The sequence below is a fragment of the Theropithecus gelada genome, chromosome 10 (assembly GCF_003255815.1).
Source record: "Theropithecus gelada isolate Dixy chromosome 10, Tgel_1.0, whole genome shotgun sequence".
NCBI lineage: Eukaryota > Metazoa > Chordata > Mammalia > Primates > Cercopithecidae > Theropithecus > Theropithecus gelada.
The window spans coordinates 79356939-79383494 of NC_037678.1; the positions used below are offsets into that span (position 1 = coordinate 79356939).

The 26556-nt window shown below is 39.2% G+C and overlaps 1 protein-coding gene across 3 annotated transcripts in view; it reads right to left on the bottom strand.

Moving 5' to 3' along the window:
• Positions 1-8511, bottom strand: part of TMX4 (thioredoxin related transmembrane protein 4) — a 37434-nt gene extending 28923 nt beyond the window's left edge. For 2 of the 3 annotated variants that reach the window (XM_025399107.1, XM_025399106.1), the window contains exon 1: positions 8068-8464. In XM_025399107.1, the coding sequence (XP_025254892.1) occupies positions 8068-8243 (176 nt within the window). In that variant the 5' untranslated portion in view covers positions 8244-8464. Of the gene's footprint in view, positions 1-8067; positions 8465-8493 lie in introns of those variants that run through there. The other variant, XM_025399108.1, reaches the window with a different exon arrangement.
• Positions 8512-26556: the final 18045 nt, after the last annotated feature.

A 26556-nucleotide genomic window follows, 5' to 3' on the forward strand; every position in this document is an offset into this window, starting at 1 on the left:
AGCCTGGGTGGCAGAGCGAGACTCCGTCTCAAAAAAAAAAAAAAAAAAAAAAGAAACTGAGAGTACAATTGTGAAGGAGATTTGGTGCCTCCTCTCCTTGTGGATGGTACAATCCAGAGATGAACAGAGATAAGCATGGGGGCAAAAACTATACTACTCTTATTTTTGTGTCTGCTTAAAATTTTTCATAATAAAGGCTTGAATAAATAAATACACCAACTTGTGGGTAAGCAGGCTGAGCATTTTTAAAATGTCAGTTCCCTCCAGTTTATTATCATTTGTTCCATTCCTGAATTGTTTTTACAAAATGTGGCACCTATTATTTCTGTATTAAGGGAGGAAAGGGGCCAGGGGAAAGAAAGAGAAGTAGAAAAGAATACCTGCCAATAGAATATAACACTCACACACTCATAATGCCCTTAGGAAGGGAAACAAAGTAAGGGGAAAAGTACAAAACTGATCAAATCCTGTAACAAGATTTAGGCTCATAGGTGCTTGTCAGGTCATCATTTACAAATCCCTTCAAAATTTTGAACTGTTAGAATGGCAATCATTAAAAAGTCAGAAAACAACAGGTGCTGGAGAGGATGTGGAGAAATAGGAACACTTTTACACTGTTGGTGGGACTGTAAACTAGTTCAACCATTATGGAAAACAGTATGGCAATTCCTCAAGGATCTAGAACTAGAAGTACCATATGATCCAGCCATCCCATTACTGGGTATATACCCAAAGGATTATAAATCATGCTGCTATAAAGACACATGCACAGGTATGTTTATTGTGGCACTATTCACAATAGCAAAGACTTGGAATCAACCTAAATGTCCATCAGTGACAGACTGGATTAAGAAAATGTGGCACATATACACCATGGAATACTATGCAGCCATAAAAAAGGATGAGTTTGTGTCCTCTGTAGGGACATGGATGCAGCTGGAAACCATCATTCTTAGCAAACTATCGCAAGAACAGAAAACCAAACACCACATGTTCTCACTCATAGGCGGGAACTGAACAACGAGATCACTTGGACTCGGGAGGGGGAACATCACACACCGGGGCCTATCATGGGGAGAGGGGAGGAGGGAGGGATTTCATTGGCAGTTATACCTGACGTAAATGACGAGTTGATGGGTGCTGACGAGTTGATGGGTGCAGCACACCAACATGGCACAAGTATACCTATGTAACAAACCTGCACGTTATGCACATGTACCCTAGAACTTAAAGTATAATAATAATAATAAATAAATAAATAATAAATAAATAAATAAAATTTTAAACTGTGCAAAAGCATGCTGGTAAGTACCATTCAAAAAAACTCAATGCAATGACACATATAAACCAACTTTCCTGAATAACAAAACAAAAACAAAAAACTGAAATTGTGCAGGATTTTGATCTTTCACATTATAAAAGATGAGTCAGGGGTTAAAAAGCCAAGACTAGGGGAAGGAATGCGTTTATTTCACAAAAAGTACTGATAATTAGGCAGAACCCAGAAAAGAACAGGCTACCCAAAGGCAAAGCATTCATTACTTTCTCCAGACAAGCCCCAGAAGCAGCAAGACTCAGCAAGCACAGTTGTTTACCATCTCGAGAAAAGACTACTATATAGCTAATTCCAAGATCATGCTAAAACGTCATTAATCTTCCCATTATAGCTCACTGTCCAAATCCTGAGATCCAGAAGACAGGAACAACAAAATAATCTGCTGACATCTTTGAATGTAGACTTTTTAAAACATTCATGTCTCTGTATTTCCAGGGCAAAGTACATTCTTAATATATAGTAGGTGTTCAATAAATGTTTGCTGAATAAGCAAGTGTATCAACTTTAATGTAAATCATATTCTTCATCTGAGAAAATAGTTATTTTCTACGTAGTTTCTAAATATCCAAGTAACAGATGAGACTCAGGCAGCTGGCAAACTGTAGGAAAAAAAAGGAAGTCTGAATTATTAAGTACATTTCAACAGGCATTCCGTGATATTGGATAAGAGCTCTGCCAGAACAATCAGAAAGATCAACCAGGAATTAACCATGATATTCTGGGCAGGTTAATAATATCTCCCTGCCTCAGTTTCCTCAACTGTAAAATGGGATAACAGTAGCTACCTTAGAAGGTTACTGAGAGATTAGATGAAATACAGCAGGCACATATTTCTTTAATAGGAGCAAATGTCATCTGTAATACAATGTCATCTGTAATATTGTTTGGGGTTCAAGACACTTTTTTTTTTTTTTTTTTTTTTTTTTTTTTTGAGACGGAGTCTCGCTCTGTCGCCCAGGCTGGAGTGCAGTGGCCGGATCTCAGCTCACTGCAAGCTCCGCCTCCCGGGTTCACGCCATTCTCCTGCCTCAGCCTCCCGAGTAGCTGGGACTGCAGGCGCCCGCCACCGCGCCCGGCTAGTTTTTTGTATTTTTTAGTAGAGACGGGGTTTCACCGTGTTAGCCAGGATGGTCTCGATCTCCTGACCTCGTGATCCGCCCATCTCGGCCTCCCAAAGTGCTGGGATTACAGGCTTGAGCCACCGCGCCCGGCCAAGACACTTTTATGATGCATTAGCTCATCTGACCTTACAGCCTCACTGCCAAACAGACAAAGCAGGTATAGAGATGTGCTTAAGACTACTCAGAGCAAGAACCCAGATGGAAGTATTTCTTTGATAAAAATCATCAAGGAATATAAAACTCAACACCAACACACGCTGAGAGAGAAAGACAGAAGTTATAAGAAAGTAACAAGAATAAGGAAGTTATCTTGAAGTAAAATATAATATAATGAACTTCAGATCCTCTTTATTTCCCAAGGACTCTCTTTGTATATAAGTCACAGGCACATTTGCTACATCAGTAATTATTAAATCATGCATGTTTCATAATTTAAAAAATACAGGCCTTAATCTCTAGATAGGCTATTACTAAGTTAGTTTTTGGTGAAACTGACCTTCGGATATACAATTATAATACGTCCTCATATATGCCATTAAGGTAATTTTAAATATGCCATTTCTATATAGCTGCTATCCACTGGTCTGTGGCATTGTTAATGCCACTATTTCAAAGATTTAATCACAGCCGATTTGTGTTGGAATACACCCAGATGTTCTTTCAGTGGTAGAGATAACCCAGCTCTGAGTCCTTAGCATGGGAACTAGTCCATTGTTGCTGCAGTTTTTAAAGTTTTTAATATTCTTTTGTATCTAAAGAACAGTAATTTGTACAAGAATTTAGAAACTAAGTAAAATATTTCCACGGACAAAATGAATGCAAGGATCAGTCATGTGACCTTCATGCTCGTCTGTCGCTCTGTGCACACATATATACATATATATATATATACACACACACACAATTTAAGTATATATGCATAAATTAAACATATCAGAAAGAAATGAACATGATCTTCATTAATATTTATTTCATACTAATTTGCATTGGCAATCTTCTCCTAAGAACTATAAAAGATATGACCTGCCATAACTTTGCCTCTTACACATAATCCTTAAGAGGCTCCAAGAGCAATTAGCTCCATTATAGTCATATAAACTGTCCATTGTTATCTTTTCTACTGAACTTTTCTTGACTTGTTTGCAGGTCACAGTGGTATGTAAAATTAGTAAACTTCATAAAGATATTTGAAATATATTCCAGATAGCCAAAAAGCTCTGGTAAATTACACCAACTTATATGTCAGCGTAATGTTTTTAACCATTTCTGGGAAACAAAATTCAACAGCATGCTTTCATTGTCCATGTTAGTATTCATGTACAAAGTGACCTGAGGTTCTGCTTGATGTAACGTGGTTGAAGGACCTTGAATCTTTTATTCCATGAACTTACTGAATTTGGTGTAAGATTTCATTAGGTGTGCTAAATATTTCAGAGACGGACTTACTTAAATATATTTCCTAGAAAGGAAATTTTAATAACGATAAATTTTTATTTACCAATAATAAACAACTCTTCTTCTGTTTTGACTCTAATTTCACCAGTGCTTCTCTACACTCTCTTTTCTCCTGACTTTAAACCCTTTGTGGAAACTATCTAAAATCAAATATTTAAAAACATACCCATTAGAGCAGTGGTTTTCAATTAGAAGCATTTAGAAGTGTGCACAGGGGATGGGAGTTATAATTTTTTGATGTCGCATGACTGAGACTACTACTAGAATATAATGGGCAAGGATGCCAAAGGTTCTGCAACATGTGGGCCATTCCCACACACCAAAGAACTGTCCACCCAAAATGCCAATAGTGCCCTGTTGGGAAGCACTGATGAATGTCCAACACAGAGGAAGCATTCAGTAAACATTTACTAAATCAATGACCATAACTTATACTACATATTTCCTTCAGAGCACAGTAGGCCAATCTCTTGGAAGGCTCATTCTTCTTCACCTTCCCAGCTCCCCAACACTGAACCTGACACACAAGCACTTAATGACTATCTCTCAAACATTCCATCAAGACATCAAGACAATCTATTAAACTGCAAGAAATTCTAACTGTTTGACATGGGCAAGTTAAGGTAGTGATGTTCAACATGTTCTCTCTAGGTATAAAGGAAGGCTGCAAAGCTAATACTAAAACCCAGATGTCCTATGGAAATAAACAAAGCTTTGTTCCATCACCAGGTGTTTAATTTAAATTTTGAAACATGATCACCCCAAGAACAAAAATAAGAAAAAGCAATAATTTGTAAAGATTTCTATGCTTTACAGAGGTAAATTAACCCAAAGACATACTTTTCCTCTGAGTATCAGCTTGAATAACTTGGCTATCTATTTCTTCTGGGGGAAAAGGCCACCAGAATGTATCATGTTACATACTTCTGTGTTTCAAAAGAACAAAAGTCATTTTCTCCAGGACTGACATAATGAGAGCCAAGCAAGTGTTGAAAGTAGCAAAAGGTTGCAAAGGAACTGAATGAAGAGTAGTATAAAACAATGGAAATAGAGAAAAGCATGCATCAGAAAGTCTTTTAAAGATTAGATCATTTTTCCTAATTCAGAAAAAGGCAAACGAGTATACAGTAAGCCCATAGCTGGGTGCCTGTAATCCCAGCTACTTGGGAGGCTGAGGCAGGAGAATCGCTTGAGCCCGGGAGGCAGAGGGTGCACTAAGCTGAGATCGCACCACTGCACTCCAGCCTGGGCAACAAAGTGAGACTCCATCTAAAAAATGATAATAATAACAATAAGCCCATAGCATTAAAGAAAATGTATATAGCAATGGGAGAACTTTTCAGATTTCTAAAAATGTCAGAATAGAAACGGTGAATTACTGCAAATATACTTTTAACAGATATATTTTTAAAACACTGGAAATTCAATTGCAAGAATCCAAAAAATTGTTTGAAAGACTAAGAAAAAATAACCAAATTTAATTTCATAATAGAAGCTTTTCACGTCTCAGGGCTGCCAAATACTGCTAGATTCTTAAGAATAAATTATCTATACCAACATAACCAGAAACTGCATTAGAAGGGATCTGTATGACACAGGGTATAAAAGAAAAAATTCGCAGATGAAAGAGAGCATATAAGCAAATGAACAAATAAGAACTGTCATTCAAAGTAATGAATACATTTTGATACTAGCGGAAAGTTTCTCAATCTGTTTCTTTAAAGAAGTTAACTACAACAAAAGCTTCTCAATCTGTTTCTTTAAAGAAGTTAACTACAACATCTTTGAACTACTAACAATTTCCATTTATGTATGACCAGTTCATCTGAACTAAGTATTAAGATGAAGTTAATTTTAACGCATTTTGTTTTTCTCTGTTATATCCATCGAAAAAAAAATCTGGTAACGTATAGGCTATTTAAATGAATTCTTAGAAATTCACAGCAGGCCTATAGTGGTACTGAGGATATAATGAATTTCATATTTTTTTAAGTATTGGATTTTTTTTCACAGCAAGGAGGAAGAGTATCACCTAATAATACAGAAAAAATAGATCATAAATAGATAAGAACCAAAATATTTCTTTAGGATGAGCACTTGGGTTTTAGCATGTATAAAGAAGTTGGATAGAATCGTTTGGATCAACTTTCCTTTACAGCCTTGCTTCCTAGCCACCTATTCTGAAGTGCACTTGATAAAAAGAGAACGTCTACTAAAATGACCTTGTGTCTACACAGCTTACTTCCAGATTACATGACTCATCTTGCATCACGGCCCAAGCATATTCCACACAACTGGACACATGACAAACTCAGAGCAACTGATTACTATGTTTAGGTTTACACATTCATAAAAAAGTAAAATTTGAACCATCAACATGGCCAAGCACAGGCGTTGTTGGCTCTCACTCATTTAAAAACTTATCGAGGCTTTATCGTTCTTAATTCTACTACCAAAAAAAAAAAAGCAATTCCAAAAGGAACCATAAAGGAGTTGATGTCATTAAAAACGAGGCCTTTCTGTTTTAACTTTCCTTACATACATACATGTGCAAACTCAGTATTACCCTGAAACATGACATCTAGGAAAAAGTACATTTTGTAAGCACCTACTGAAAAGAGAACTTTCTGTAGTATTGGCTGACAAAATGCAGTTTATCTCAAAGTCTTAAAATTATTACAAACATGGAAGTCTTAATACAGCTCCACTTATTTTTAAAGTTTCTCAAATAGAGTATGACCCCCTCATCTCCTTCCAAAAATAGTTAAGTGGAATATTTTAATAATTCATGTCTACAGCTCCCTTTAATAATTTCATTGATTTATTATGATACCAAGGGTATTTCATTTTGAGGTCTAAAACATCCCCTTCTTTGTGACTAAGAGGTAAATGCACATTTGAAGGGGTGATATACCTTATGTTCTTTGAGTAATATAATCTGCTGTGTGACATAACTTTTGGCTCTGATCTCACACTGAGGTTTTCACTCCATAGGCACCTGCTTGCAATCTAAATTGAAAGAATCAAAACTTGGTCTTGGATAAAGGAAAGATCCAATTTTCTGTCTGTGTCCTCAACGTAAAACAAATATTAAATAGTAGTATACAGATTGCCAGAAACTACAGGCTAAAGAGATGTGGCAATTTCCTGAAAGATTTTATGTTGGGCGGGGAGGGGAGAGAGATGAGAGAGATGAGAGATAGAGAGAGAGTCTCAGCAATCATTTCCCGGGACGTTCTTCATTTTCCCTGCAAGCCCACCATGATAGTCTCTCAAGCCCATTCAGACATCTGCCCACCGTCCACTGCAAGCCTCTTTCAAATGGCCACTTCCTATTTTAAGTTTAAACTATAATCAACAAATCCCTTTCTTTCTCCTAACTCAAAACTGTAGTTTCCCATCTCCTTAAAGAAAAGGCACTATCCACCATTTACCTTCTATTGTTAAAAGGGGCAATGTGTATGTTCTTTTATGACACAAGCACAATTATTATTACCCAGAAAGCCTGACGTTTAAAAGTTATAATAAATATCAACATTTATTTGAAATCTTATTGTAAAACTTAAAAGGTATCTATATTTATGTTTTATTTTCACAATGACATCTCAAGGTCTTCAAAAGGAAGACTACGATACAAATGGCCTGCCCTCACCGTGCTGCGATTCCTTCAACAGGTAACTTGCTTAGCCTGTGCTAAATATTCATATTGCTCATGGATGTCACTGAATGTCCTTTCTCTTCCAATACATACCTATATCTAAAAGCACACGGTTTGCTTGCAGATGTTCTCCCTTCCCTTCTCCTCCCTTTGGGAAGCCGCCCAGTCCACCCCGAAAACACTGTCCCCCAAAGCGAGGGGATGCGCTGCACCCTCGGCTGTCACCGCGAGGGCTGGACGCGCATGCGCGGCGCGAGCGGCCCGGCCCCAGCGCCGCAGGTCGTAGGCAAGGCGGGTCCGGGGACCCCAGGTCGAGCTCAGCGGCAGTGCAGGATCGCGAGCGGCCCGGCACCGGCGCTGCAGGTTGTTGGCAGGGCGGGTCTGGGGTTTTAGGTTGAGCCCAGGCGGCAATGCGGGATCGCGAGCGGGCCGCGCGGGCTTGGGAGGGTGACGCCCGCGAGGACACTGCGGCGTGCGGGGCGGGCGGGCTCACTCACAATTTCAGCATCCACTCGCCCTCCATCACCAGCGTCCAGTTGGAGGCGGTCATGGGCTGGACCCGGCTCTGCTCCGCCGGCAGCGCGGCCTGCTCGGGGCCTGCCGTCGCCGCCACAGCCGCGACCCAGGCAGCCAGCAGCGCTGTTAGCTGCGGGCCGCAGCGCCCACCCGCCATGTTGGGCGCCGAGCGCGGCTCCTCGGCCGGGAGTGTGGGGAAACGCAGCGGCCCGGCCCACAGCCTCGCTCGCCCGCCCGCCCGGGTTTTTCAAGGAGGCGGGAGACGCAGGGGCCACCCCGCCTACGCCCGGCAGCGCAGACAGGCGGTGCTCGCAACGCCGCGGCGGACGCCACCTCTTATCGTCGCTTGCCCGTCGAGGCCACGCCCCCTCCCGCCTCCGCTTGCAGTTGCCTGGGGTGTTGGTTACCTCAGCAACCGCCGCCCTTTCTTCCTGACCGCCAAGCTGACAATAAACAGATGACCCAATGTTGCCTAAGTTAGAACACGCACCGCTGCTGCCCAGGCTCCAGAAAGGGCAGGGTTGGCGCGTGTGTCCTTCTCTAAAGGGAAACATGGCCAATAATTTTAAAATCCATCCCCTCTTCAATAATAGCAAACATGAAAGCAACGGGATGCAAAGTACACTTACGTTTAATGAAAAATGGAGGGACGTGGTATCTCTTGCTGAAGAGAGAGGAAAATTTAAGTACTCTCTGCATGTGTATATTGAAGCATCACTAATTGAGGATATTGATGAAACTAGGCTATGCAATTGCATTTTGTTTTTACAAAAAAATGTTAATTTCGTAGAAACTCTTAAAAACATGGGTACTAACCGATAGAATGAGTCAGTTAAGACTATTGCCACCTGCAGTAAAATGGACCTGACATTTCTCTTGACTACAGTTTTGTCAGATCTAAAATGAGGGTAGCCTTAAGTGATTTCCAAATTTCTTTGCAGGTCACATTAGATGAATCTGTACCTTGGGACCACCACACCGTTAGTATATAAGACTGGATTACAATTAAAGGATGAGGAAGCTTTCTCAAAGGGTGCTTTGTATGTGTTTACTAGTTGTGCAAACTACGAACCTGGGTAATGTGGTTAATAGATCATGAAAAGGATGTGGTTTCTGCCCTCGGCTTAAAACAAAGACTAAAATAAATTTTAAAAATAAGACTAAAAGTACTTCAGGGCACATGAGAACAAATTTCAATCAGTACTTATAGGAGAGGGAAATTAATTTTGCCTGAAGAGAAGATCTGGCCTGGATTATGCATTAATTAGTATTAGCTAAAAACTATGTGGACCCAACCCTTATCATTAAAATAAAACACTCAAGGGTTTACAAACTACTGGAATTTAAGAAAATGTCTTTGCAGTGAATGCTACTAAGACTCACTGTTATGAAGTACATACACATCAATCCCATAAACTTGATGGAAAATATTTTACTGTGCTTGTAAAAAGAAGTGACTCATAAACAGGAATTCTATCATTCTATCATTTTCAGTGCAACTTTTTTGTATAGAATATGTCATTGGTTTCAAAACATTCTTAAAAATAGCATCTGATATTAAGGAATTACTATTAATTTTGCTGAAGGTGATAAAGATGTGATAACTATATTTTTAAAAGGCTTTATTGGTTATAGATAATGAGATATTTATGGATGAAGTAACATGATGTCTAGAATTTGTTTTACAATACCCCAGAAATAAAATGTAGGGAATGAAAAGAAGATAGGTGAAAGCAAAGTGGTGCAACATCAGTCAGTGTTGAAGCTAACTAAGTTCATTTTGCTATTTTACCTACTCGTGCATTTGTTGGAAAATTTACAAAATGAAAAGCTAAAAGGAAAGAGAGAGCATCTGCACCATAAAAGACAGTCATTACCGAAGCACTTCCTATCTTTAACAAAAACTGTGGGTTCAAAGATTTCATTTTTTGGCCTTCCGACGAAGGATGGTAGGAAGAAAGTAGCAAGAAAGTGTGGGACTGACCTTGCGGTGAGGAGTCACGGACGAGGTTAAGGGAGCTGTTGCTGTCAGACCATGATTGGCATCTCAGCCCTGACACTTCCTAGCCATGTGATTTGGGGCTAAAACTAGTTAACACCAAAGTTCTGTTAAAATGCAGTTAGTAATAGAACCTGCTCCAAAAGGTGGCTGTGAAGATTATATGAGATAAGAATAATGCCTAGCACATAGTCTGACTCAAAAAGCTTATAAATTAGGTTGGTGCAAACATAATTGGGGTTTTTGCCACAGCAATATTGCCAACACTAATATTAATATTTGGAGGCAACGATATGCTGTAATGTCTATTTTTCCTATGCTAAAGTCAACTTCACTTAGCGTGATACACAATGCCTTTCACAGCCCAGCTTCGGCTTTGCCCACTTTACATTCCACTATTCCCACAATTCCCTGTGTCCTAATAACACAAAGCTACTCCCCATTCCCAAAGCACATTGTGTACTTCAGTGTCTCCTTGCTCCTTCATTCTGCTTAGAACACTTTTCTCCAGTTGTCCAGTGAATCATTCAGTCTCTGTCGTGTAGCCCACATTGTACCTCTGATAGCTCATGCAGAATGAGCTGCTGTCTCTTCTCAGATCCAATTGCTCTTCTGTATAACTGATATGGTTTGGCTCTGTGTCCCCATCCAAATCTCATCTTGTAGCTCCCCTAATTCCCACGTGTTGTGGGAGGGACCCCATGGGAGATAATTGAATCATGGGGGCGGGTCTTTCCCGTGCTGTTCTCGTGATAGTGAATAAGTCTCATGAGATCTGATGGTTTTAAAAATGGGAATTTCCCTGCACAAGCTCTCTCTCTTTTGGCCTGCTGCCATCCATGTAAGACATGACTTGCTCCTCCTTGCCTTCCACCCTGATTGTGAGGCTTCCCCAGCCATGTGGAACTGTGAGTCCAATAAACGCTTTTTCCTGTATAAATTACACAGTCTCAGGTGTGTCTTTATCAGCAGCGTGAAAATGGACTAATACAATAACTTCATCACACACCTTTTATAGTATAATGCAATTGTATGTAGTTATCACCCTCTACCCTCTCTCCTCCAACCACTACTAAAAACTGTTCAAGGTCAAGGGCTTTACCTTATATATCTTTGTGTCCCCTATATTGCAGAATACCCATCCCATAGGTGTACTTGGGATAGGCAGCTTCTGACACTGCTCCCGAGATCTCTCCGTCCTGGTATTCAGGCCCTTGTGTGATCCTTTCCTCCTGAGTGGGGATTGGGCCTGGTGACTCACTTCTAACAGGAGATGGGAAAACTGATGGGTTATCACTTCTGTGATAAGGTTACAAAAACCTGAGACTTCCATTTTGCTGGAATCTTCTTTTCCTCTTGCACACTCACTCTGCGACTCTGTGTGGAGAGCTCCATGTGACAAGGAACCAAGGGAGGTCTCCAGCCTAAGCAACTGAGACCTCAGCCCAACAGCCCTCAAAGAACTGGATCTTCAAACAACCATATGAGTGACCTAGAAGCAAATCTGTCACCAGTGCTCTTGAGATGGGTAAGCCTTATAAATGACCCAGAACCAGGCAGCAAAGCTTAGCTTAGCTGGGACCTCCACCCACAGAAACTGCGAGGTAATCAATGTTGTTATATAATGTCAAGCTACTAAGATTTGGGGTAATTTGTTACGCTGTAATGGTATCCTCGGTCAGTATGTGATCCATGTTTATGCTTAAAACATGGATTTACAGTTTTAAGAAGATTGGTTCCTGGTACTAGGAGAAAGGGCTTTTTTCCCCAGAGTAATGGTGGCACTGCAGGGCAGCTATGGTTACACAAAAATATGTGGTTCCTAATAGGCAAAGGAATTCCCAGGACTCTGATGAGGTAACATCATTAGCAGGAGAGAGGGGAAGAGTGAGGTAGATCCTACCTAGTCCCCCTCTCTTTCTCTACCCCACAGAGGAGGATGCTCCTGCACCCCTCAGAAGTTAGGCATATTGATATGAATTGGCCAATGGGCTACAAATGAAAGGGGTGGTTATGTATCATTTCCAGGCCGAAGTGTTTAATCACCGGCACAAAATGTCCCAGTGTTCTGTTCTCCTGCTGTGGAAATTTTAGAGAAAAGATTATGATCTAAGAGTCTACAAGACAAGAGTAGCCTGAATTGCTGAGCTGCCTAATGGAGAATAGCAGCACTAGGTGGTTCCCTGGTTTCTTAAAAGTACTCACATAGGCAAGAAATACATTTTCAATATGATGTTATGCCCAGACCGTTTATTCCCCAAAGAAGACCACCAGAGTCCAGAGTCAAAGCTAAGCAGCAAGGATCTTTATTACAAGTTCGAACCTGGAACTCTCCCTCGCTCGCGAAACGAGACGGGCAGGAGAGCTCCCCCACTGAGCTCCGAGCAGTGTTATATAGTCTAAGAAAAGTGGGCATAGAGTTATTATACAAATCAGATATATGATTGGCTAGTGTTTGAACAAGGCGATTTGGCTAACTATGATTGGTTCCCGCCATTTCTGATATTTCGGTTCAACCTTTGAGGCGGGAGAGCAAGTTTATGGCAGCAAGAGTTTATCTTACTTAAACACGTCTTGTGACCTTGCCTCAGAACTTACAAAATCTCTGGTATGTGCAAAACAAAATCTCTGGTACGTGCAGAAAAACAGGTGCTCACAGAACTTATGAAATCTCTGGTATGTGCAAAGATTAGAGAGCAGAACAAAGGTGTAGCGGGGGGCGGGTACACATCTATCTTTATGTCCTTTCATGAGAGACTATTCAGGTTAACTATTGCTGCCTGATCAACCATCCCAAAACTCACCTCTCATGGTTTGGGGGGTTAAAGAGTTTAGCTGGGCTGTATTTGCTTATACTCTTTCATATGGTGGCAGACCCCTGGAGACCGAGGCCAGAATTAGTTGAAGTCTCTTGCACCCACATCTGGCACTTAGTGTAGGCTGGCTAGACCAGCTGGGGACTGCACAGGCATTGCTGTTATCCATGCAGTCTCTTCATGTGGCTAGCTTCGGCTTCCTTCAGCATGGCAGTGTGAGGGCTGTCATACTTAATTTCTCTAGAGCAAGAGTTCCCAAAAGGTGGAAACTGCATTGCTTCAGGAGTCTAAGAGTGTCATTTCAGCCTCATTCTATTAGTCAAGGCACTGAAGACACCCTAGACTAAAGGGGAGAGGAATTAGACTATCCTTTAACAAGAAGCAGCAAAACAAATTGCAGCCATACTTAATCCATCAAAAAGCCACTCTGAAAATTTGGAATTGTCACTGAAGCATAGTCTAGCCTATTTTGACTAACTCGCTGTCTTCCTTTGATACTTATTTATGAGCAACTGGGCGTTCTTTATTTTGGAGGGAGGTGATATTTTCAGAGAGCAGGGTAAGAACTTCCTCTCCCTTTTTACCTTCTGTGAGTAGGTCCTGTAAGATGCATCTTATGCAAAAGGTATTGGAGAAAATGATTTTCAAGCCTGTAGGCAGGTAGATGGATTGATGCCTTGGTATTTAAGTGTTCATTAAATGTTACAGAATTTTTGTTAAGCTTATTCCAAAAACATTCAAAAGCATATGCTGAGATTTGTGTAAACACACCTATTTTACCCTTGAATAATGAAGTAGGAAAACGATTTACAAAGAAGGATAAAACTTATATTCTAATGGTAGAAATTTTTAATACATAGCTATAGACAATGCCTTTGATAAAAGTAGGTCAGGACTTGATATTAAGAGGATGATCAGTGAAAGATAAGGAGATGGTATTCAGATTACAAACTCTATAATAATAGGATATAGTTACTGTCAGGCCTCTGAGCCCAAGCCAAGCCATTGCATCCCGTGTGACTTGCACGTATACACCCAGATGGCCTGAAGTAACTGAAGAATCACAAAAGAAGTGCAAATGCCCTGCCTCGCCTTAACCAATGACATTCCACCACAAAAGAAGTGAAAATAGCTAGTCCTTGCCTTAAGCGATGATATTATCTAGTGAAATTCCTTTTCCTGGCTCATCCTGGCTCAGAAATCTCCCCCACTGAGCACCTTATGACCCCCACTCCTGCCCGCCAGAGAACAACCCCCCTTTGACTGTAATTTTCCTTTACCTACCCAAATCCTATAAAACGGCCCCACCCTTATCTGCCTTCGCTGACTCTCTTTTCAGACTCAGCCCACCTGCACCCAGGTGATTAAAAAAGCTTTATTGTTCACACAAAGCCTGTTTGGTGATCTCTTCACACGGATGCACATGACAGTTACTCGATGGTTTTCCTAATGAAGATGGTAAAACCAGTATGGAAATATTAAATAAGTTAAGCCATGATGTAAAATTAGTCCATAAAGTAATAATAGTACAAAAATTTAATTACACAAACAGATTTGCTGAATGCCTTATAGGAACAAGAGGTAGAATGGAGAATTTAAATAGGACACAGTAATATTTCCTAGAATGTGGGAAGAAGAAAGAGAGATCAGACTGTGTCTATATAGAAAGAAGTAGACATATGAGACTCCATTTTGTTCTGTATTTGAGATGCTGTTAATCTGTGACCCTACCCCCAACCCTGTCCTTGCAAGAGACATGTGCTGTGGTGACTCAAGGTTTAATGGATTTGTGGCTGTGCAGAGTGTGCTTTGTTAAACAAGTGCCTGAAGGCAGCTTGCTGGTTAAAAGTCATCACCATTCTCTTAATCTCAAGTACCCAGGGACACATACACTGTGGAAGGTCGCAGGGACCTCTGCCTAGGAAAGCTAGGTATTGTCCAAGGTTTCTCCCCATGTGATAGACTGAAATATGGCCTCGTGGGAAGGGAAAGACCTGATCGCCCCCCAGCCTGACACCCGTGAAGGGCCTGTGCTGAGGAGGACTAGTATAAGAGGAAAGAAGGTCTCTTGGCAGTTGAGGTAGAGAAAAGCATCTGTCTCCTGCCCGTCCCTGGGCAATTGAGCATCTCAGTGTAAAACCCGATTGTGTGTTCTGTTTACTGAGAAAGGAGAAAACCGCCTTAGGGCTGAAGGTGGGATGTGCTAGCTGCAATGCTGCTCTTTATGCACTGAAAAGGTTTATGGAGACGTTTACATATGCATATCAATGCACAGCACTTTTCCTTAAACTTATTCATGTCACAGAGATCTTTATTCATATGTCTTACTGCTGACCTTCTCCCTACTATGATCCTATTATCCTGCTACTTCACTTTTCTAAGATGGTAAAGATAATGATCAATAAATACTGAGGGAACTCAGAGACCGTGCCGGCGCAGGTCCTCTGTATGCTGAGCGCCGGTCCCCTGGGCCCACTTTTTCTTTCTCTATACTTTGTCTCTGCGTCTCATTTCTTTTCTCAAGTCCCTCGTTCCACCTAACGAGAAACGCCCACAGGTGTGGAGGGGTAGGCCACCCCTTCACTAGAACAGATGGTAGAAGAAACCATGAACGATGAAAATACACTGAATTGCACCCAGGCTTGTGCCTAGAGACAAATCCAGAAGACTTGATAAGCCTCTAAGAAACAACCCCAGGACAATGTCGTGGTGCAAGAAAATCATCTCATTATTATCAGAACAAATGAATGAGCTGAGGAAAAGAGCAGTTGCATGCGAGAGAAACATACAAATCAATTATTTTCCTGTACACTGCTTAGAATTAGTTTTAAAATGTAATGTAGACAAAGATCTTGAGAGGAGCCGGGCACATTCCTCAGCCCCGGGCTCAAAACAAACAAGCCCAATACAAACACATCCCATCCTCCCATCCCACCACATATCGCCATATATCTCTCAAACTTCCTGAGCCCAGTACAAACACCACCTGGAAAAGTCTCCGATAAGGAGGCAGCCGTTCAAAGTTTTACTGAAAGCGCGGGAACCAAAAAGAATTCCTTTGTTCCCCTGTAACTTTCGGGCTATAAAAAGCAAACACTCGCATTGTTCGGGGCCCTCTTGTATGCCGTGTAATGGAGGGACCAAGTTCGAACTTGTCGTAAAGATCCTTGCCGCTTGGCTTTGACTCTGGACTCTGGTGGTCTTCTTTGGGGAATAGAGGGTCTGGGCACAACAACCTCATTCAATAGCAAAAAAAACCCTTATGTTTCAAAAAACTAATGGAAATATAAAAGACATAAGAAAAAAACTACAGGACCTTATATGACAATTATCATAAATTAATCTACAAATCTAATGCAATACCATTGCAAATCTCACCAAGTTCCCTTCTATAGAATTTTAAAAATCTACCTTAAAAATAATGCTTAAAACTAACCAACAGGATTTTGAAAATGAATAATGATGTAGGTCTTGGCCCTCTTAGGTATTAAAATCTGCTATAAAGTTACAATTAAAGAGGGAGGTGTTGGCATGAGAAGAAGCAAATAAATAAATGGTTCAGAATGAAGACTCAAAAAACAAAACCATATGCTTATGGGTATTTATATATGTTAAGGGTCATATATTAGTCAGGATAAGACAGACTTAGGCAGCAGTAAAAAAACAACCCCTAAAATTTCAGAGGCTTAACTCAAAAAGCCAAGTTTTCTTGTGCAAAATTGACCTTGGGACTAAGAGGCTCTCTAGGGAAGCTATAACTTGGGGAGGGTCTACACAATACATATTGCTTAAATCTTGTATCTCTGCTGTCTCAACATGAAGCCTTTTCCATGATCACAGAAGTATAAAAGGCTGCAAGAAGCTTTTTGCTTTCTTAGTCCACAAGTAACACCTACCAAACCAACTTGCAAGCCATTGGCCAGAACTAGTCATAAGACCTTGCCTAAAAGAAAGAAAAGATGGTCTACCATGGGAACTAAATATTGATGAACATAATAATGTTCACACATGATATTTCAAACCAGTGGGATTAATTAGTCTAATATACAATAGTGTTAGAACAATTTCCTCTTCATTCAGAAAAAAAAGTATATCTCTACCTCAATCTATATCCAAAATAAGTTCTACATCCACTAATGAAAGAGCACAAACTTTAAAATGCTCTTGGAAAAGTGTTTGGAAAATAATTATATAATCTTCTAGTGGGCAAAGCCTTCCTACGTAACGTATGAAACACAGAAGCTATAAAAGGGCTCTAGGAAATTTGCCACACAATTAAAAAAACATCAAGCAAAGTCAAACTAGGTGAAATGATCTGAACTATAGACAGCACACAAAGGTTTAGTATTACTGAATTCAAAAAGTTCTACAAATAATTAAGAAAAAGATATTACCAGCTGGAAAATGAAGAATATTATAGATGAATAAAAACAAATTACATATGAATATGAAAAGCAGCTCATACATATTGCTGATCAGAAATATACATTTTATACCAATACAGTTTGTTGGATGATTCCTTTTGGGGTAAAACCAATTGTGATTCAGACTAGCCACTCTGATGTTGTAAAATCTTCAGTGGACTCAAATCACAACAGCTTACCTTTTGTTACTATTTCCCCTCTTCATTTTTTTTTTATTATACTTTCTGATTACATGATATTGGGAGCCTGGCATGTGTGTGTCAATTTTAAAGTAAGACTAAATGGAAACAAAATATTGGTATAATATTCTATTCCAATTGTGTACCTCAAATTGTACATTAAGGGAACAAGAAAAACAACTTCAGTGTAGAAAAATTTGCTACAATAATGTTTGCTGCTGTCTAACAATCACCAGTCCCTGGATATTGTAGCGTATCAACTGGTGTCTTCATTTCATTCGGCAAATTTCATCAAGCACATCCTTGCACCGGTCTTGTGCTTTACTGTGAGATGAGGAAAGGCATGAATCTAGGATCTTAATGAAGCAAAGCATTAACTAATAAAACATTAAATAAGCAAGTTAAAGAATGTAGGGAAAATTGTAACCCAAGAGATGCTATGCAGGATATATGAGAAATTACTAAAGGAATTTCTTCATATACTAAGTGTCTAGTGATTTACAGTATGTCAGAAGAGAAAAGCAAATATTCTAGCGAAGATATTAAACTCTAGAACTACTCTGATATGTAAGTAGTGTTAAACCAAAGTAAATATGGCCTGAGAATAACTTAGGAGTATGTGCCTGTAACAATAACTGAGTCTTGGCCAATCTCAGCAGCCATACTTGAACCACTCATAGATGGTAAGTATTCAAACTGTGTTGAAATAAGGCAAACGCCAACCTGTAACCAGTCAAGCTGTTTCTGTACCTCACTGCTGATTTTTGTATGTAATTTCCCTTTTTTTTAAGCTATAAGTCTTCTTCCACCACATGGCTATGCTGGAGTCTGTGTATCTGCTGTGATTCTGGGGACCTCCTGATTTGCGAATTGTTCATTGCTCAATTAAACTCCTTTAAATTTAATTCGGTTGAAGTTTTCTCTTCTATCAGTGTCAGAAGTGGGACCCAAAGGAGAGCTACTAGCAACCTCCAGGAGCACTGAGTGAACATGCAAGGCACCTGCAGGACCCACCCGTGTCCATTTAACCCTTGGAGCAGCTGGGGATTGTGGGTAAGCTCTCTCTTGCATTTCAGAGCTCCACAGATTTGTGTTTTGAGCTCTCCAAGTTTCTTTGGAAGACGCAAAAGAAACTGGACTGGGTCCAGGATGGTATTTGATCTGGAAATTAACTGGCTTGGATCCAGTTAGAGGCCTCTTACGTCTGACTTGGTCAGACTTGAACTGGTAGTAAACAGTAATATGCAGGGGTTATAAAATTTGGCTTTTGAAAATTCACGGGGATTTTTGTGTTCTTCCCCTTTGTTTCATTTTTCTTGCCCACTTAGGTAGGAAAAAAATCATTTGCTAAGTTAATCAAGAGAACCTGAGAGTAAAGCCAATATTTTAAGTAAAAATGGTATCTTTAATTTCTGGAAAACTGAGCTCCTTCCATATTATACATCAGGCCCAGGAGGCAGCAAAGTCTTACAGAAATGGCAAAATCTGGCCGAGCGCAGTGGCTCACACCTGTAACCCCAGCACTTTGGGAGGCCAAGGTGGGCAGATCACGAGGTCAGGAGATCGAGACCATCCTGGCTAACACGGTGAAACCCTGTCTCTACTAAAAATAGAAAAAATAAATAAATTAGCCGGGCATGGTGGCAGGCACCTGTAGTCCCAGTGACTCAGGAGGCTGAGGCAGGAGAATGGCGTGAACCCGGGAGGCGGAGCTTGCAGTGAGTGGAGATAGTGCCACTACACTCCAGCCTGGGTGACTCTGTCTCAAAAAAGAAAAAAAAAAAAAGAAATGGCAAAATCTTACTAAAGATAACTTACAGTGGAACATTCCAAATGAACAACAACACACTGGAGTGCCTTTTAAAAAAAAAGATTTCTTTTGTGTTGTGGCTTGGAAACCCCAGGGCTATCGGACAGTGAGCTGTGTCTCTAGGGCAGCTCAGGGAAAAGGAACCCAGAAGCCTGGCATGCCAGGCAAAGGGTACAAATTTCTTAACAGTCAGATTTCTGACTTCTCTCTCTCTGCAAACCAGTTGAATGAATGGTAAATTTCACTATTTCTCCTGCAAAGTTTTGATTAATGTGAAAAATAATTCTGAGGCTAGTCTTAAGCTGTAATGAATCTGGTGTAGTTTGTGCTTTGAATTAATTTTTCTGTGTTGAGGGATACCTTTGGATAAAACATGGGTATGGGACCCTATAAGCTCACTGCTCAAGATGGCCCAGCAAGCTGGTCAGTAACAAACTTTGCTGCAGGTTCCTGAAGCAAACAAAATCTGGATGGGGCCTCCATCTTGTTTTATGTCCTTAGGAGCTTGACTTTGTAACCAACTGGTGGTACTTTCTGTTGGTCTCCACCTTCCAGGGAATAGGAATTTTAGGGTTCATGTCATAGTTAGCTCTAAAAATTATCTTGAGTAGTTAAAAGCCTTTACAAACTCAAAATTAACTACTCTAGACTCCTTCTAGCAAAGGGAATGGAGACTGCCCCATGCAGTAGCTAAGTAGTTCAGTAGTTAAGGTATTTCCCTTTCACCATGGTGGTCTGGGTTTGATTCCCTGGTTAGAAAATTAGTCCTTTTGGGTTTGGTATCTGCATGACCTTATTGATTCTCTTCTTCTCCACGGACTCTCTTAAATTTTCCTTTCTCTTAGCACCTCGGAGGTTACCTTTGGTAAAGTTCAAAAGCCAGAAATATTGCTGTTTGGCCTGGCTAAAGTCAGGTAATAAGAAATTTTTAAAAAGACTTTATTCAAGAGTGCTGTGGCTAAAAGTGAGCTTAATTAAAAGCGGTTATTCAAGCTCTATCAGTTTGAACTGCTTGAGAAAAACAGGAGGCACCAGAGACCCTTTCCTGGCCCTGTTCTTCCAATAAAGCCAATAACCAATTAAGAAACTTAAAAACTGTCAAATGAAAAATCTTACAACTAATGTAGTAATCTTCTTCTGTTTGTCTGTCTGTGTAGTTACATATGTGTTGTTTGTGTAATGTTTATATAAAAGAGCACTAATTGATTGCCTTAAACAAAAATAAGTGCTTAAATCAAATATTTTGAAAGAAAAATAAAAGCTGTAATGGCTTTGAGTTCATGTAACTTTAGTAATCTTTGGGAAATAAAAACAACTTTAAAGATTATTGACAAAATCAAAGCATTTGGTCTAAATTATGTAGGTCAGATATGAGGTTTGCTAAATGCTTTAAGGTCATAAACTGCTTTGACATTTTAAAATTGTTCAATTTATTTTAGAGACATTACATTCTAAATAAGGTCTGGGGATATATGGAATTAGCCATGCCCCTAGCTACGCAAACAAGTTTGTAAAGAAAAGAGATTTTATATAAGAAAGGATCTTGTATGATAAGTTCTTTTCCTAAAGTAAAATGATTGGTTGTTTAAAAGAGGGCTATTTAGGACAAGTAAGCATCTCATAGATGGTCTGTGTAAGTTGGGAAGGGGTTTGTAAAAGAAAATTTATGAAACAAGAGTGAAAGTTGCTAAAAATTACCATTATAACATACAATTAAGACTCCTGGAAAAATAGATTTACATGCAAGGTGTGTAAGGAGAATAAAATGTGTTTTTGGTATAAGAAGGTATGGGAATGCAAATTTTTGCCTAGTTTAGAGGGTTACAGGATAATGTTTTAAATAAGGTTAAAGGTTTAAACAAGTTGTGAACTAAATTTAAAGAACTGAAGAACTGTTGTTTGGTTTTTCCAATTTAGGTGCATAGCACTGATAATTAATGGGTTTTCATAGGTAATTTGACTTAGACCGGGAGTTCATTCAAATTGTATAGCTAAAAAAATGTTGTATTAGCTGATTTAGCATGATAATCTGGCAAAGTATTTTCTTGATGTTTAATTAATTTTTGTTCTTAGGTTAGCAGTTTTATAAACCAATCAGTCTCTTTATTAAAGTTTCAGGAATTCTTACTGAGTCCAATTCTTGGGGAATTCATGGAAAATTCTTACACATGATACGATTTTAAAGTTATTAGAAACCTGTATTCATTCTTACACAAGATATGATTTTAAAGTTATTAGAAACCTGTATTCAAGAGTGCTTTTGAGTTTCCATCCTTTCATGAGCCTCTTAAAAGACACCATATTGGCCGGGCATAGTGGCTCACACCTGTAATCCCAGCACTTTGGGAGGCCAAGGTGGCCAGATCACTTGAGGTCAGCAGTTCGAGACTAGCCTGGCTGACATGGTAAAACCCCGTCTCTACTAAAAATACAAAAAATCAGCCAGATGTATCAGCCAGGTGTGGTGGCATGCGCCTGTAATCCTAGCTACTCGGGAGGCTGACGCAGGAGAATTGTCTTGAACCCGGGAGGCAGAGGTTGCAGTGAGCTGAGATTACACCACTGCACTCCAGTCTTTGGGTCAGAGTGAGACTCCGCTCAAAAAAACAAAAACAAAAACAACAAAAAAAGACACCATATTCTAGGATTTTGTGTGCTTGTGAAGTTTTCAGAAACTGCATCATCATTAAGCAGTTAACTGTGGAAATGACGTTAAATAGCGATAGTTAAAAACACAATTTGCAAGGAAATGTAGTTATCTCTGTGGTCTACAATAACTTAACTTTAATTATGATTGATATCATATACTGAGACATATTAAAATTTTAGAAATCTTATACAATTTTGGAACGTATTAATATTATTTACTAAAATATAACCTAAAGATTAACTATTATTTTTATTTTTACAATGCTTCGTATGTCACTTAACATGTTAAATAATTCTGTTCACCTCTCTTTTGGATGCTTCAGGAGCTCTCTGTAGCATTCCAAAGATAGAGGTCAGAAAAGACTATTTTGAAGCTGAAATTTGATTTTGGGAAGCCTATTAAATATGTTAAAAGTTTAAAAGACTTGGTAACACGGTGAAACCCCGTCTCTACTAAAAATACAAGAAAAATTAGCCGGGCGAGGTGGCGGGCGCCTGTAGTCCCAGCTACTCGGGAGGCTGAGGCAGGAGAATGGCGTGAACCCGGGGGGGTGGAGCTTGCAGTGAGCCGAGATCGCGCCACTGCACTCCAGCCTGGGGCACAGAGCAAGACTCCGTCTCAAAAAAAAAAAAAAAAAGACTTGGTATTATGAACTAAAATTCCAGGTCACCAAAAATCATTCATTTAGCCAAAATCATGACTCAAAAATTTTTTTAAAGGCAAAAACCTTTACACACTGATAGAGGGAAGACAGCTTTCCAAACAGTCTGTCTTTTGTCTTTCCCTTCTTTTTTTTTTTTTTTTGGTAGTATATTTAAAAGCTTAAAAAAATTCTTTATTATTATTATTATTTGAGATGGAGTCTCACTCTGTAACCCAAGCTGGAATGCAGTGGTACAATCTCAGCCCACTGCAACCTCCACCTGCCGGGCTCAAGTATTCATTCTTACACAAGATATGATTTTACCTCAGCCTCGGAAGTAGCTGGGACTACAGGCATGTGCCACCACGCCCAGCTAATTTTTTTTTTTTTTGTATTTTAGTAGAGACAGGGTTTCACCACTTGGCTACCAGATGGGCCATTTAAACATTTATAAAGGGATTTCATTCAATTGTCATTTTTAATGCATGTTTTCTGGTTGTACAAAAGCTTTCCCATGCAAGACGGCTGATGTTATAATGGTAGATTATTATGCTATAATGTATTTTTACCAGGTAAAGAAAGCTTTTTGTGGTTTACTGAGGACAACCCCTTTGCAATCTAGAGCCCAAAGATTGGATCTTCTGAAAACATCAGAGAAAGGCTGTCCTTGCCACACTACAGCAGAACTTCGGGACCTTGAACTTTGGGTTTAGAATGTCACAACTGGGAAGAGTTCCTCCACATTCTTGGAACTGTATACCCATTGGAACCCTTAAGATAAAGCTAACCAGGACATTTTATCTCCAGAAGAAGATGGCATCCTTAATGTGAACAGCTTTTTCTGAAATCATGGATCAATACTTCTCTACTATCATGAAACCCTTAACTTTGAATTTTTTTTTTTTTTTTTTTTTTGCTTATGCCTCTATGAACAATTGAAGTGAAAAGGGTGTCTGTCATGTGCAACTATAGGGTATACTTTTATTTGTGAAGGATTTTGCAGCCAGCCTTATACATGAATAACCTTACACTTTGATAGATAATAAATGAAGACCCAATGTAGATGAGAAACTTTACTGGTACACATGTTGGCTCATAATCAGTCAAAACTCCAGTTAACCCACATCATGGGTTAAAGAGAACATTGTCATCAGGAGGCCTTCACGTTTCTAGCAGGCCATCATTTATTAGGTCCTTTTTCCATGGTTTGGAATAAAAGAGGCAATCATTCGAAATGTATCCTTCATGATATGCTCTACAGCAGATTCTACTGTAAAGGCTATGGTTACACAGCAGAGTTTACATTCTCTTGTGGAAGTTATGCTAAATAATAGAATTAGCTAAACAGAAAAGTACCTGTACAGCTGCTGGCACTTGTGGCCTATGGAGAAACACATCAAATGTAGATTATAAGACTTCAGTTCTAGGGATTAATGAAAAGACCACATAATCATGTGAGTAGACTCTTCATCTAGCTCGTTATTTAATCTATTTAGTTTTAGGTGGTTTCGTTTATAGGGACCCTGGATAAGGAGCATACTCCAAACTGTTGGTATTATCCTCCTGATAGTCCTAATAATAGTCTTCCTAGTATGCTGTATTCTTTCAAAGGTTTTAAATGTTTGCATGCAGCCATCTCTAGAACATCAAATGGTCTCTCTTCAACTGGAATGACAAAAGCTGAAAGAGGACAACGTACGTAACCTATAAATGATATGCTGAGACCGGAAACCCAAAATGATGTAACTGAGAGTGGCGCTAAGGCCCTATGTTTTGGTCACACTCTCACCTAAGTGACAACCTGGCCAAAAAGAGGGAATTGTTTTAAAACAAAATTATGGGAGGTCATTGTTTTGGACTGAGCTCATGCCCTAGGCCCCAGTAGACCAAACTAAACTAAAATTTTCATCAAATCTTTGAAGGTGATTAAAAATTCTTCTCCCATTAACTAGTGGCCTGTAAAACTATCTCTGAATAAAGAACCTGGGGAATGATAGCAGTCTCAAAGCTAGGATTTGCATAAGCAGCAGCCAAAGCTCCTGTGACAAAGTACAGAAATGTCCTACCATTTCTCACTTATGCTAAAATGTGGTTGGTTCAAGTAAAAATCATGTTGGCTATTGTGAATGAGTAACAGCCATTCTTGGATTATATTAGTGGAGATTTTCATCAGAAAAAACCAGTGGTTCTCAAGGAAGGGTGGGAGGTGACCTTGTTCCCCAGGGGACATTTGGCAATGTCTGCAGATATTTTGGTTGTCAGAACTTGAGGTGGATGAAATGTTACTGGCATCTAGTGGGTAGAGACCAAAGATGCTGCGAAATACCCTATAATGCACAGGACAGCGTCCCACAATAAAAAGCTAAAATTTCAATAGAAACCTTGTACTATACCCAAGTATTTGCACACATGTAAAATCACACAGGTGAAGAAACGGAGCACCACTAGCACCACTGAAGCCCCTCACATGGCCCTCCCCAGTCACAACACCCTCCATTCCCTCTGGAGGTGATCTCTGTCTCACCTTATGTGGCAATTGTTTTCCTACCCACGTTTATAGTTTTTCTGTCTCTGCATGTATCACTAAATATCAGAGATGAGTATTGTCAGTCTCGTATTTTATATGAATATAATTTTTAGATGAATGTTATACTTTCATCAGATTTTATTTAACATATTGCTTCTCTCATTCAACATTATGTCTGTGAGGCTTATGCATTTGATTGAATGTAGCTGTGGTCTCTTCTTTTAAATTGCTGTGTACTGTTGCATTGTATGAACGAAACATGGCATGTGTCCAATTTAATGCAGATAGATGTTTAGGTTGTTTCTCGGTTGAGTCTACCAAAGACAATGCCACCAAGACCATTTCTGTACATGAACCTTGAGACAGACGTGGACCAGCAATTCTACATTATTTACATAGGATAGAAATACTAAATTCTGAGGTGTGTGTATTTTCAGCTTTACGAGATAGTGTTGAATTATTTTCCAAAATTGTACTGATTTATACTTTTATGAGCATTCTATGAGAATCCCTGTTAAATGACATCTCCAATATTTGCTATTGTCAGATACTATATCTACCAATCCAGTGGGTCTATATCTTATTGGGATTTTAATCTAGTTGTCTGATCACTAACAAGATTGATAATCTTTATAAATGTTTATTGGCCAATTTCTTGTCTTTAATAAAGGGCTAGGTAATTGTTATTCTCATTTTTTTCTACTGGGTTGCCCTTTTTTAATTGTTTCATGGCATTTCTTTGTATATCCTGGAAATTCTTTGCCAGTTACATGTAGATTTCCTTTCAATAATTTTATGGTGTCATATTGATTGATAAATTTCTTAAAGTTTTTAATGTGTTTATCTACTCTTTTCTTTTTGTTAGTACCTTTTGTGTTCTATTTAAGAATTTTTTTTCTTAATGTAAGGCTACAAAGCTACTTTTCCTATATTATCCTTAAAAGTTTTCCACTTGTGCCTTTATTTTTTTAGGCCTTTACACTCTTTAATTTTTTAATACTGTGAAGTAGGAGTGTAATTTCATCTTTTCTCAAATGGGTCCCCAGTTATCCCAGAAATACTTAAAGAACTGTATTAACTTTCTCTGGTGATCTACCACTCTGTCATAGTCTATTGGTACACATGTAATTCAATTTCTGAGTTGTCTGTTCTGTTTCACTGAACTATTTGTCTTTCCTGTACTAACACCATAGTGTTTTAATTCGTATATTTCATGGCACATCTTGATATCTGATAGATAAAATTGTGCCCCTTTGTCTATCTTTTTTTTATTAGTTCCTTGAGTGTTCTTGTTTTTCTATTTTTTCATATACATTCTAGAATTATTTCATTTTAGCTAATCCTAAAATCAAACAAACAAAAATTGCTTATTAATTTTATTGGGGTTACATCGGTTATATAAATTAAGGTAGAGTATTCCTT